General features: G+C 22.2%; 1 protein-coding gene across 4 annotated transcripts in view; it reads left to right on the top strand.

Annotated features, from left to right (window-relative positions):
* LOC122499922 (peroxisomal leader peptide-processing protease-like) overlaps nucleotides 1-14506 on the top strand; it is a 106529-nt gene that overhangs the window by 76355 nt on the left and 15668 nt on the right. Inside the window, exons 1-2 of one of the 4 annotated variants that reach the window (XM_043608512.1) lie at nucleotides 271-284; nucleotides 9273-9318. The exons of 1 other annotated variant lie outside the window; for it this stretch is intronic. Coding sequence is in view for 1 of the 3 variants with exons in the window: in XM_043608509.1 (XP_043464444.1) it covers nucleotides 13112-13126 (15 nt within the window). In the remaining 2 variants the exon portion in view is untranslated. Of the gene's footprint in view, nucleotides 1-270; nucleotides 285-9272; nucleotides 9319-13011; nucleotides 13127-14506 lie in introns of those variants that run through there. 2 more of the 4 variants (XM_043608510.1, XM_043608509.1) reach the window with 2 other exon arrangements.

The following is a 14506-nucleotide window of genomic DNA, read 5'->3' as shown; positions in this document are numbered from 1 at the left end:
TTTTCTATAAATTATTTATTATAATTTAGCTACGACAATTTTTTATTTATTTATTTTAAATTATTTATTATATTTTATTTATTGCAATTTATTTTCTATGATTTATTTATTATAATTTGTTTTCATAATTTGTTTATTACCTACAATTTACTTATAATATTTTGTTTCTTATAATTTGTTTATAAATAATATTTTTTTTTGTTATTTCCATTCTGTATAAAGTATTTGTTTTCTGTTTCAGGTGAGTCAAATGATTAAAAATATTTTTGGTGAAGATTATTTTCGTAAGTTTTAAAAACTTTTTTAATTGTTCGTAATTTTGACTAACAATTTTTAAAATAATTATTAGTTCACTCATTAATTTGTTTATTAATTATTTCACTTCATACATAGATGAAATTCACAAAGTTTATGATCAGCAAATGCAAGAAAACAATATTTTTTGAACAGAAAAAATAATATTTTTGTTTTTTAAATTGTTGATCAAGAAGAATCGTAAAAAATATTTTTCTCTACAAAAATTTTAAGGAAAAATATTCCAAATCGTTGATTATAAACTGAAAATATTCTTCCTTTGTCGAACGTAAAATTTATTAAAGTGGACCAAATGTTTATTGAAAACAATTGTTTTCTGAGTGTAGGGAAATGAAATAAATTATAAATATAAAGGATGAGAAAAATTTTCTTCTTGAATTATTAATATTGAAAGTGGAATTTATTTTAAAAAAAGCGGATATTACGCTATGAGTAATAATTATTTTTAACCACTCCTTTATGAAGTACATATATGTAGGTACCAGTTTTTCGCTGAGAAAAAAATTCGTAACTTAAGAATTGTTATGTTTGTGTCAATTTTGATTAGGCTCTATTTCACTTCACCTATAAACAGTTATGTAAATTTTTTCTTCGACTCTCTTAATAATTTTAATAATTTTTCTTATTAATTGAAATTGATTAAATTTTGGAAAATAATTTGTTTTTTTTTCATTAAAAAAAAAAGTTTGTTTTTCAAATAGAAGGAAAAATTAGGAAAATTATAATGACAATTAGGAGAGAATATCTTTAAGATAATTATGACGGGTTTGACATAACCGCATTCTTTATACAAGAATTGCGCATTTGCGGTTCTGGGACACTCGATTGTGGTTTTCCATATACACCTATCGACAACTATATAATGTATTTTATACAAACTCATGGACGACCAGAGTTTCCTTTCTTCCTTCCTTCTTTATAAATTAAAAAAAAAGAATAATCTTGGATGAACCTTGATTTCCCTCTTCCTCTCTTTACTTCCTTGTTTAATCTTTAGATTCTAAAAAATCATACACTTGACATTTTTTTTTTCTATTCTGCAATTCAAAACGGAAATGGGAAATTTATATTGTCATTCGATTTTTCGTTAGTGATGTGTATATATGTATAACTACTTACTATTAAATTGAAATTTATTTTCAAGGGCAAACTTGAGTCGAAAGCAAATATTTCTAGGGACTGTGTATAAGAAAATTTTTCCCCCCTTTTGCATATATAATTATAATCTTCCACTTGGTGACCATAATTATAGAGTTAAATAATTGGATCGTGCACGAAGGCCATTATTATTCTACTTAAAATAATCACTTTTTTAATATTATGACTTTTATCGGAATTTAAAAGGAAAATTCCGCTGAAATGCAATAGGAAAAATTGAAATGGATTTTGTTTTTCATTCCTTTTGCTTTTCATATTTATAATGGAATGCCAGGAAGTGGCGTGAAATCGTCAGGTTTATTTTTGAGAAAAAATCGTTGGGGGGGAAAAATTGGTAAATTTTCGATTCTTTATGAATTGTAATTATGAATTTTTTTTAAATTTGTAATTACAATTCTTGAAGAAAGGAGAGTTTATCAATTTTTTCTGATTTTTCTTTTTGAATTTTAATGTTCTTTTATCGGATTTTTTAATTTTAGTCCAGAAAAATAAAAAAAGTAAAAAGTGAGTAAGTAAATAAACAAAAAAAAAGAGAAGGTAACTGAAGTTGTATGAAAGCCGCTAGATGGCAGTTTAGTTCTTTCTTGGAATTTCTCCTGACACCTGATGGCGACCTTGGCGTTCTCAAGTGGAGAAACTAAACCACGATTTTCTCCCTCAAAAAATTTGTTATAATTAAAAAAATATTATTATTAGACAAATTTTTTTTTCCAAAAAAAAGCAGACATAAATTATTTAGAGAACTATTGTCTTTGTATCGAAATTTCTCGATGCAGCACGTCTCTCTCTTTATCCTTGGATATTTTTGCTTCTTTCCTTAATGTGAATTTGTTGATTTTTATTTTCCTCTTTTATTTAATTTTCTTCATTACATTCGCATATCAAAAATGAGAAGTTATTTTTTCTTTTACTTTTTGGTGTTGTCATTTCTTATGAAACATGTAGAGAATTTAAGTTTGTGAATTGAAATCCGGTTATGGAGTTTTTTGTGCATCGATCGCGTGCCTTGCTTTCATTCGAGCGAGACTGGATTCGGTGTCACGGCCGTTCGTATAGATCATTACTGTAATATACTGTACCTGGATATATGTATATACGCGAGTTGACTCTCCTTTTATTTGAATCTCTCGCACTGCTGCCACGCTGTCTAGGCAGCTATCTTGTGCAGCAGCAGCAGCTATGCCTCTTTCTCTCTCTTTACTTCCCTTCCTCACTCTTTGCAAATAAACATATATTAGAAAATAATAGCGACATTACATTTAATGTTTCATTTATTTCTCTGTGTTAGTTTTTCCATTTTGGAAAATAATTTACCGTGGGAAATATTTCAGTGGCTAGGGAAAAAAAGAAAGTTTTTTCGAAAAAAGGTCCTTAATTTGATTAAAAAAGAACAAAAATTTTGTAAATTGTACGATACAATTTCCCAAGTAGAAATGTCCGGAGTTAGGACGGAGTTAAACACCGACATGGTACTGACTCAGTACTGACCGTCGGTACTGACTTTCGGAACCCGATCAGTACTGGGAGTATACTGACTCCAAAACCGAATCAGTACTATGTCGGAGTTAGAAAAGTTCTAAAATCAGTACTGGCAGAAAACTGGCTTAACACTAAATCAGTACTGCGAAGGAGTTAAAAAAACAATCAAAATTTGTTATAATGTAATTAAACATTAAACATCGTTTGATTTATTAACAATTAAAATATTTGCAAAGATTTGTAAAAACATTATTCATCAACAATAATATCAACCATTTTATTAATTTATTATTAACTAATAGATATATTTTAATATTATAATAATAAATTATTATTAATTAATTATTTTTAGAATTATTACGTATTATTAATAATAAAAAAAATTTTATTTTTTAAAGCTGTATATATATTTTTATTTATTTATTTAACAAAAATTTTTCTTAAATAAATTTTTTTTTATTATTATTTTAATAAATATTTAGATTATAAATAATAAATAAATAATTATATTAATAATTTTTACCATATTATTATGATGTATCTATTAATTACTACATAATGACTTGATAAAATGTATATAAAGATATATGTATAATAATTTTTCTTGAAATAAATATAATATGCAGTGGATTTATTATTAAAGCACTGTATATAACGGTCCCATGATTCAAAAGGAAGTTTATGCGAGATAACTCCCGAGCTTGCGTGGCTATGCGGTATGTGTATTCGACTTGCGTCCTCGAGGTCTAGGGTTTGGTCCCCCGTGCGTGCGATATTTTTCCGTCTTAGTTTTAAGTGTTTTGTGTTTAATTCTTAACAATGTTACATAAAGTATAAGTTTAAATAATTAATAACCAGTAATAATAATAATTTAGTCATTAATTTAAATAAATAAGATTTAAATAAATAATGAAAAAATAAGAAAAATATTTTTTTAAAACTTATTTTAATAAAAGGAATTCTAATAATTAATTAATAATAATTAATACTAATAATAATTATTAGTATTCAATAAATTACTCCCCATGCTTTAATAATTAAATAAGGAGCTTATACTGACCGCCGGTAAAAATCAGTACTGGACAGCGTTACCAGCCAGGGTTTTCCCAGTACTGAGTTAGTACTGGAGTCAGTACTGCAATACTGGCAGTCAGTACAAGATCAGTACTATGCCAGTATTACATTTCTACTTGGGTTGGAGAATTTTAAAGAAATTACAAATGATTACAGAAATTTAATTATTTTCAAAAGTAATAAAATTCTTCGCAGAAATTTAATTATATTCAAAATTTTTGTTTAATTCTCGACAAAATTTCAATTATCTTTATAAATAATAAAATTTTCGGGGGAAATTTCAATTATTTTCTACGCAATAATTATTTTCATAAAATAATAAAAAGGTCACAAAAATTCAATTATATTCATAAATAATAAAACTCATCGCAGAATTTCAATTATTTTTAAAAAAATTTTAACCGAATTCCTCGATAAATGTAAATTAATATTAAAATTTTTTTTTAAATTAGTCAAACGAATTCAATTATTTAAAAATTTGTTGATAAAATTCTTTATGAGAATACAAATTGTAAGAAATATTTAATAAATTATTTTTTTGTATTTAAATAATTGAATTCTAGTAGTATTTTCTTAAGAAAATTGATTTAAAAATGAATTTTAGTTAAAAACAAATGAATTTGTAAACTTTCAAAAAACTTTTTCAAAAATTATTAAAAATAATGGATTTAAAAAAAATTGTAATTATAACTAAAAAAAAATTGAATTTTGGAGAAGTTACAAATTATTACAGAAATTCAATTTTTTTCAAGAGTAATAAAATCCTTCGCAGAAATTTAATTATATTCAAATTTTTGTTCAATTCTCGACAAAATTTCAATTATCTTTATAAATAATAAAATTTTCGGGGAAAATTTCAATTATTTTCAAAAATTTTCCACAATTTAATAATGATTTTCAATATATCTATTATTTTAATAAAATTTTCCAAAAGAATTCAATTTTTTAAATAAATTTTAATATAAAATTCTACGCAAACATTTAATTATTTTCATAAAATAATAAAAAGGTCACAAAAATTCTCAATTATTTTTATAAATAATAAAATTCATCGCAGAATTTCAATTATTTTTAAAAAAATGTTAGTCAAATTCCTCGATAAATGTAATTATTATTAAAAAAATTTTTTAAATTAGTCAAACGAATTCAATTATTTAAAAATTTGTTGATAAAATTCTTTATGAGAATACAAATTTTAAGAAATATTCAATAAATTATTTTTTTGTATTGAAATAATTGAATTCTAGTAGCATTTTCTTATGAAAATTGATTTAAAAATGAATTTCAGTGAAAAACAAATGAATTTGAAAATTCGCAAAAAATTTTTTCAAAAATTATTAAAAATAATGGATTTAAAAAAAATTTAATTGTAACTAAAAAAATGTATTTTTGGAGAACTTACAAATTATTGTAGAAATTCAATTATTCTTAAAAATTTTATTAAAAATCGTCGAACGAATTCAATTATTTAAAAATATGTTGATAACATTCTTTGTGAGAATTGAATTTTAAAAAACATTAAATTGTTCAACAAATTATTTATTTTTGTCTTTAAATAATTGAATTCTAGTAGAATTTTCTAATAAAAATTGATTTAAAAATGAATTTTCGGTTGAAATTTTAGATAATAATAATTGAACATTTAAAGCAATATAGCGTGAATTTTTATAAATAAATGAATTTTGAAATTAATTTTTTTAAAAAAGATATTGAATTTTTTTATATTATTTAAAGTTTTTATTTTCTAATATATATTTAATTCAAGAATTTACGAATAATTGGAATTTCGTAAAATGTAATTATTCTTAAAAATTTCATTAAAATTCGTTGATAGAATTCATTTATTTGAAAATTTGTTGATAACGATTCTTTATGGGAATTGAATTTTAAGAAACATTCAATTATTTATTTTTGTATTTAAATAATTGAATTATTCTAGTAGAATTTTCTAATAAAAATTGATTTAAAAATGAATTTCAGTTGAAATTTTAATTAATAATTGTATATTAAAAGCAATATAGCGTGGATTTTTATAAATAATTGAATTTTAAAATTAATTTTTTTGAAAAAGTAATTGAATTTTTTTATATTATTTGAAGTTTTTATTTTCTAATATATAATTTAATTGAAGAATTTACGAATAATTGAAATTTGTAACTTGAATATTGTAAATAAATTGATTTTGAAAATTGTCGAAAAACTTTTTCCAAAATTAATTGATTTAAAGAAAATTTTTAGTGAAAAATTCTTAAAAATAATAATTGAATTGAAATGATGAAAATAATTTTGAAGAAGTACAATATTCTTATAATATAAAATAATTATATTATTAGTTCACCATCTTTAATTATTAATTTATTATAAAACATGAAGTAATCACTCCGAGTCTTCGACTCGGAGTGATTGATATCTTCATGTTTTATAGTTATGAAAAAATTTAATTTATACTTTTAAGTAAAGTGTTTTTAATAGATTTTTAACTTGAAAAAATTTACTCTTTACTTCCGATTTTATTCAAACATATTTTTTTAATGCACTGCAAAAATTAAGTAATCTTAAAAGTAATTTTGTAGTCACTTTTAAGATAATTTTTTTTTGCAGTATTGGTACTTACTTTTAAATTAAAAAAAAATTTTCTTAGTGTAACTAAAAATTGTGCAATGAAAAAAATTTGGGAAGTAAATTTATTAAATTTATCTTTATTAGTAAAAAAAGATGGAGAGTAATCCCTAAATTTTCCAGAGAATCCAATGAGATGAAATGAATTATAGAAACAATTGAATAGCGCAAATGAGAAAATTTATCTGTGTGGAAAATTTTATAATATATTTGATAGTTTCTGATAGTTTCTTTTGACTGTGTTAGTAAAATATAATTATAGTACTTTGATTGCTAAGAATTTATGTAACAGAAAACTTGTCCTTGTTTGCTTTACTAGATGGAATGTTTTTAGATATATTTTTATCTGAAAACATCTGTTACCTGTGGTATATAACAGAGGTGACTCATGCACCTGCATATTTAAAAAAAATCAAAGAGGGAGTTTGTCCTGTGCTTCCCGAAAACTCTTCTGAGAATTGATTGTGATTCACGATTTTATCCCCGAAGAAATGTTTTCAAAAAAAAATTATTATTAAAATCGAGTTATTTATTTTTATATTTGTTATAGATAATAAATATGTATGTTATGTCCTCTTGAGAGTAATTAATGTTATTGTTGGAAGACATTTTTTTTATTTTGAGGTTAAGTCAATACATAGAAAAGAATTTTTACAAAATTTTAAATTCTGTAAAAAATAGAAAAAAAAGGGGGGGGCGGTGTCCAACCTGTTGAGTCCAAGGGCTTTTTTCTTTTCTTAGATTAATCTTGATAAAAATATAAAAATTTTGAATTTATTATTATAAAATAATTTATAAAAATTAGTCTAAGAGAAAAGAAAAGCCCTTGGTGTCAATAGGTTCGACATGTGGCCTCTAAATTCTTCGCTTTTCTTATATTAATTTTTATAAAGATTAATCTAAGAAAAAAAATATTTTTTGAGGTTGCTTTTGCTATGTTGGACACGTGGCCCCCCTCTTTTCATGGTTTATTGGGCTTTAAATTTTGCTAACAATTTTTCTTTTCTTTATTGACTTAACCTCAATAAAATGTCTTCCAAGAATAACAATCTGAAGAGGTCCACTGGGTGGTTCAAATCTGAGCACAATAAACTACTTAATTATTAATGGTAATTAATTATTATTTATTATTGTTATTCTTTTTATTATTAATATTCTTCTTATTATTAGAATTTATTTTTGCTATTATTATAATTTTTCTTTATGGCTAACAAAGATGTAAAACAATAATTGTAATATCATTGAAAATAAATATAATCATGTCTCGTTATGAATCGAAATAAATAAATAAATAAATAAATAATGCTAATAATAATAATTATTATTATTGTTATAATTAAGTGAACCGTTGTATAATAAATTGTTGTTTTATTAATTTTATTGAAAATTTTATAAAACATTAATTTTCTATAAAATTAATTAAATACTAATAATTATTATTATTAATTTATCCTTGTCATTGAAATACGACATTATATAAAGAACATAAATAAATTGAGAATTAGAATTATTTAGATTTTAGAATATATATAGAGTAGCATAACCGGACTGCGAGTTTATTAATTCAGCATCATTACAAGTTGTTCATCTTGTTCATTAGAATGCAATATATATTACTTGGATGAATTCACTCTTTATATTTCTGATTTATGATTCATTGAAATATTATTACAATATATAATCTTAAGTCTCTCTTTCTCTCTCCTTCACTCTGAATTATTGAAATTTATTTTAATGAAATGACATCTCCTGTCATTATTGTGCCCATTTCTCTTCATTTTCTTTTAGTTCTGCAGAACTGTCAAAAAAGTTTCTTAAACGAAAATTTACAATAATTAGATTATTTGTTATCGTGTGTATTATTTATAAAAATATTTTGTTAAATTAAAAAATTGCGTAATATAATTATAATTTAAGGCAATTTATTTACTAAATTTAATAATGATTAAATAATTATGGTTAAATTTTAAGAATGCAATAATTTAATTATTATACTACTTATTTATTTTAATTTTTTTTCTGCAATTTGTTCATTATAATTTGTTTATAATAATTTATTTACTGATTTATTTTCTACAATTTATTTATTATAGTTTATTAATTATAATTTACTCTACAAATCTATTTATTATAGTTTACTTAGTATGGTTTGTTTATAATGTTTTTTGTTATAATTCATTTACTTTAATTTATTTACTAGAATTTATTATTTAGTTTAATTTATTTCTTATATTTTATTTATTGCAATTTATTTACCGCAATTTATTTTCTATAATTTATTTATTATAATTTAGTTACAACAATTTATTATTTATTTATTTTAGATTATTAGATTATTTATTATATTTTAATTCCAATTTATTTACTGCAGTTTATTTATTTAAAATTATTTTTTCTATAATTTATTTATTATAACTTAGTTACGACAATTTATATTTATTTACTTTACTTTATTTATTACAGGTTATATTCTACAGTTTATTTTATATAATTTATTTATTTTAATTTATTTATTATAATTTAGTCATTTATTATATATTAATATTTTATTTCTTATAATTTGTTTATAAATAATAACTATTGTTTTAATTCCATTCTGAATAAATATTATTCGTTTTCTGTTTCAGGTGAGTCAAACAGCAAAAAATATTTTTTGGTGAAGTTGATTTCTATGTAAGTTTTAAAATTATTTTTAATACATTATAATAATCGTAAGTTACTTTCCGTTAGCAAATTATCTGCATTCATTTGTTTGTTTTGAAAATTAAATTTTGTGGGTTAAGTATTGGCATTTTTTATTTTTTAATGTCAAACTTTTAAATGTGGAAAATACTTAACTTATTAAATTGTCTCGACTCTTTGGTAAAAAATCTAAAATTATCAAAAATTTGAAAAAATTCAAAAATCCGATTTTCTTAAAATTCAACATTTTTTCCTCTCTTTTATGGGATTTAGCTTCATTATTTTTGTGCTTTTGAAAAATACTTTACTTATTTAATAGTCTCGACTCTTTGGTAAAAAATCTAAAATTATCGAAAATTCGAAAAAATTCAAAAATCCGATTTTCTAAAAATTCAATATTTTTTCTTCTCTTTTATGGGATTAAGCTTCATTATTTTTGTGCTTTTGGAAAATACTTTACTTATTTAATACTCTCGAATCTTTGGTAAAAATTCTAAAATTATCAAAAATTCGAAAAAATTCAAAAATCCGATTTTCTTAAAATTCAACATTTTTTCTTCTCTTTTATGGGATTTAGCTTTATTATTTTTGTGCTTTTGGAAAATACTTTACTTATTAAATTGTCTCGACTCTTTGGTAAAAATTCTAAAATTATCAAAAATTCGAAAAAATTCAAAAATCCGATTTTCTTAAAGTTTAACATTTTTTCTTCTCTTTAATGGGATTTAGCTTCATTATTTTTGTGCTTTTGGAAAATACTTTACTTATTAAATTGTCTCGACTCTTTGGTAAAAAATCAAAAATTATCAAAAATTATCAAAAATTCGAAAAAATTCAAAAATCCGATTTTCTAAAAATTCAACATTTTTTCTTCTCTTTTATGGGATTTAGCTTCATTATTTTTGTGCTTTTGAAAAATACTTTACTTATTAAATTGTCTCGACTCTCTGGTAAAAAATCTAAAATTATCAAAAATTCGAAAAAATTCAAAAATCCGATTTTCTTAAAATACAACATTTTTTATTCTTTTTTATGGGATTTAGCTTTATTATTTTTGTGCTTTTGGAAAATACTTTGCTTATTAAATTGTCTCGACTCTTTGGTAAAAAATCTAAAATTATCAAAAATTCGAAAAATTTCAAAAATCCGTTTTTCTTAAAATTAAATATTTTTTCTTCTCTTTTATGGGATTTAGCTTCATTATTTTTGTGCTTTTGGAAAATACTTTACTTATTAAATTGTCTCGATTCTTTGGTAAAAAATCTAAAATTATCGAAAATTATGAAAAATCCGAATTTTTTAAAATTCAACATTTTTTCCTCTCTTTTATAGGATTTAGCTTCATAATTTTTGTGCTTTTGAAAAATACTTTACTTATTAAATTGTCTCGACTCTCTGGTAAAAAATCTAAAATTATCAAAAATTCGAAAAAATTCAAAAATCCGATTTTCTTAAAATACAACATTTTTTATTCTTTTTTATGGGATTTAGCTTTATTATTTTTGTGCTTTTGGAAAATACTTTACTTATTAAATTGTCTTGACTCTTTGGTAAAAAATCTAAAATTATCAAAAATTCGAAAAATTTCAAAAATACGTTTTTCTTAAAATTCAACATTTTTTCCTCTTTTTTATAGGATTTAGCTTTATAATTTTTGTGCTTTTGGAAAATACTTTACTTATTAAATTGTCTTGACTCTTTGGTAAAAAATCTAAAATTATCATAAATTCGAAAAATTTCAAAAATACGTTTTTCTTAAAATTCAACATTTTTTCCTCTTTTTTATAGGATTTAGCTTTATAATTTTTGTGCTTTTGGAAAATACTTTACTTATTAAATTGTCTTGACTCTTTGGTAAAAAATCTAAAATTATCAAAAATTCGAAAAAATTCAAAAATCCGATTTTCTAAAAATTCAACATTTTTTCTTCTCTTTTATGGGATTTAGCTTCATTATTTTTGTGCTTTTGAAAAATACTTTACTTATTAAATTGTCTCGACTCTCCGGTAAAAAATCTAAAATTATCAAAAATTCGAAAAAATTCAAAAATCCGATTTTCTTAAAATACAACATTTTTTCTTCTCTTTTATGGGATTTAGCTTTATTATTTTTGTGCTTTTGGAAAATACTTTACTTATTAAATTGTCTCGACTCTTTGGTAAAAAATCTAAAATTATCAAAAATTCGAAAAATTTCAAAAATCCGTTTTTCTTAAAATTCAACATTTTTTCCTCTCTTTTATGGGATTTAGCTTCATTATTTTTGTGCTTTTGAAAAATACTTTACTTATTTAATAGTCTCGACTCTTTGGTAAAAAATTTAAAATTATTGAAAATTATCAAAAATTCAAAAATCCAAATTCCTTAAAATTTAACATTTTTTCTTCTCTTTAATGGGATTTAGCTTTATTATTTTTGTGCTTTTGGAAAATACTTTACTTATTAAATTGTCTCGACTCTTTGGTAAAAAATCTAAAATTATCAAAAATTATCATAAATCCGAAAAATCGAATTTCTTAAAATTCTTTATTTTTTCTTTTCTTTTATGCTATTTAGCTTTATTATTATTTGAATTTTTATTCAAGAGAAAATATGGAAAACTGAAAAAATTTAGAAACTTTTAAAAATTCCAGGCCTTTTCCATGATTTCCCTGATTTCCAGATTCTGTAGGAACCCTGCTTTTGTCTGACTTTCTTCTAAATTATCGAATTCAGTGATTTCTGGGGTGAATTTGGTTAAGTTGTAAAATGATTAATTTCTATTTGAATTCGTTTTTTTTTAATTTAGAAAATCTGATGTTAATTTAATTCTTTTTTCGTTATGCACGGCAAAAATATTTAGCTGGATGAACTACAGGTTTCACTTTAGTAGCGAAATTATTTAGTGCTTCAATTAATACTTTCGTTATTCTAGAGAAACTTATCGCTATTTCAAGTAAAACTTTTTTCAGTGTGTAATAATTATTATTTCTTTAAAAAGTATTTAATTTAAAATGGCTTTATAAAATAAGCAATGCAAAAGATGACCCAGATACTAATTGTAATTGTTCTAGGCATAGTTTAAGTCTAGTAATGTAAATTCTATTTAAATTGAGACCCTTGAGTGAAATTATTTGATTTTTAGTTAGTTAAATCTCTTTGTTAGGTTATAATAATTATTTCTTTAAAATTTTTTAAATTGTTTAAAAGAAGCAGCCCCATACAACATTCCCGCGCGCTTGCGCGCGGATAGTTTGGCTAGTTTATTCATAATTTTTATTATGAATTTCTATAATAATTATCGATTTAAATATTTTTATTTTTCCGCACAATATTGGTGAAGTTATTTAGTATCGAAAGTTTTTTGTCAAAAATAAGAAAATATAGAATTTTTAATAGTATTTTTGGGTTACAGTAGTGGAGTTTAATATTTAATTTAATATTAATTTAGTCCCAATTCGTTATAAGCGCGTTTAGTTAAAAAAAAATATTTAAATTAAAAATTTTCGTAAAAATGAAACTGATTGGAATTGACCATAAAATAGTTTGTGGTTTGAGCCTTTTTTTACTATAGATTTTATATCTATTCTCGTTCGCTATTCGTTAAGATTCAGACTCGTACGATTGATTTCTCGGAATAGATAAAATAATTCTGTCCTCACATTTTGCACCTGCAAATCACATTGATGTATAATATTCTGTAGAAAAGTGACCTATCAAGAAATAAGATATATCATTTTGTATATAGTTGTGTAGGAGATTGTCTATCGCAGTTGATCGTGAATATTTCTCACGTGTGCTCATATATGGAACTGTTTCTGGTGAGTGGGCTATATAGTATACTTATGGAGAAAAAAGATATTATAATAGATGAACTATAAATATATTTTATATACATATATATACCGTTTAGCTTTTAGGAAATGATAAATCTTTCTCATATGACATCATCCTTAAAAAATGTAGTTTATAATTCATTGTGAGAAAATGTATTTAACGCTTTTTTTATAATATATATTACTCTCAAATTATTATTATCAGCTAATCATTTATACATAGTAAGTGGCGATAGATAGGTATTAGAGATTAATGACACACATTAAAATTTTCTTTTTTTTCGAGATAAATTTCGAATTGACATTCGATGAATCACAGAGAAAAAGGGAATTATGGAAAAAATGAAAGGCACCTTTTACTTTACTTTTTATTTCACTTAGAGTGGGAAAAAATTTGTTTGACTCAAACAATTGAGTACTTTTCTATTATCAAATAAATATTTACTTTAGTTAAATAATTTTTATTTAACACTGTTTTTCTTTTTCTAAGGATATCAAATTGAGAGAATTATGTTATAGTTATTTTTATTTTATAATTAATTCAAAATTGTAATGACAAATAGAAATCATCAGAATTTTTTTCAATTCTTTTCGTTGAAAGACTAAAATTTTGTTAAATATTATTTTTTTGTCAAATTGAAACTATGCAAATTTTTGTTCTTTACTTCTAAGCAAAATTAGGAAATTGTTAAACAACTGTGATTAAGAAATAGAAAATTTATTTATTTTCCATTATTTTTGTTAATGAATCACAATTTTTTTATTAAAATTATTATTTTGTTTTAGAAAAAGAAGAAAAATATTTGCACAATTTCTATTTTTAATCTTATTTTTGGAAACGGATTTTCCACAGGAATTAAGACATTAAAAAATTTTAAATTTAAACTTTTTGGAAATTAAACAACTTTTAAAAGTATTGTTATAAAACATGAAGATATCGATTGCTCCGAGTCGAAGACTCGGAGTGATCGATATCTTCATGTTTTCTAATAATTAGAGATGACCCAGAGATAAAATCATTATTTTATATTATAAGAATATTGTTTCTGTAACTTTATCAAAATTATTTTCATCATTTTAATTCAATTATTATTTTCTAGAATTTTAAATTATTTTTTATGAAAATAATTGAATTCCATAAAAAAAATTTATTATTTATGAAAATAATTGAATTCCTACTGTGAAATTTTTATTATTTATGAAAATAATTAAATGTTTGCATATAATTTTCTTAATTTTTTTTTTTAAATAATTGAATTCATTTTCGGAAATTTTATTAAAATAATAGATATTGAAAATCATTGAAATTAGAAAAATGCATTTTATTTTTGAAAATATTTGAAATTAGGACAAGAATTTTTTTGA

This window comes from Leptopilina heterotoma, unplaced genomic scaffold (genome assembly GCF_015476425.1).
Source record: "Leptopilina heterotoma isolate Lh14 unplaced genomic scaffold, ASM1547642v1 Lhet_18, whole genome shotgun sequence".
NCBI classification, from domain to species: domain Eukaryota; kingdom Metazoa; phylum Arthropoda; class Insecta; order Hymenoptera; family Figitidae; genus Leptopilina; species Leptopilina heterotoma.
The sequence above is the reverse complement of the archived record's forward strand: the minus strand, read 5'-3'. Positions and strand labels throughout refer to the sequence as shown.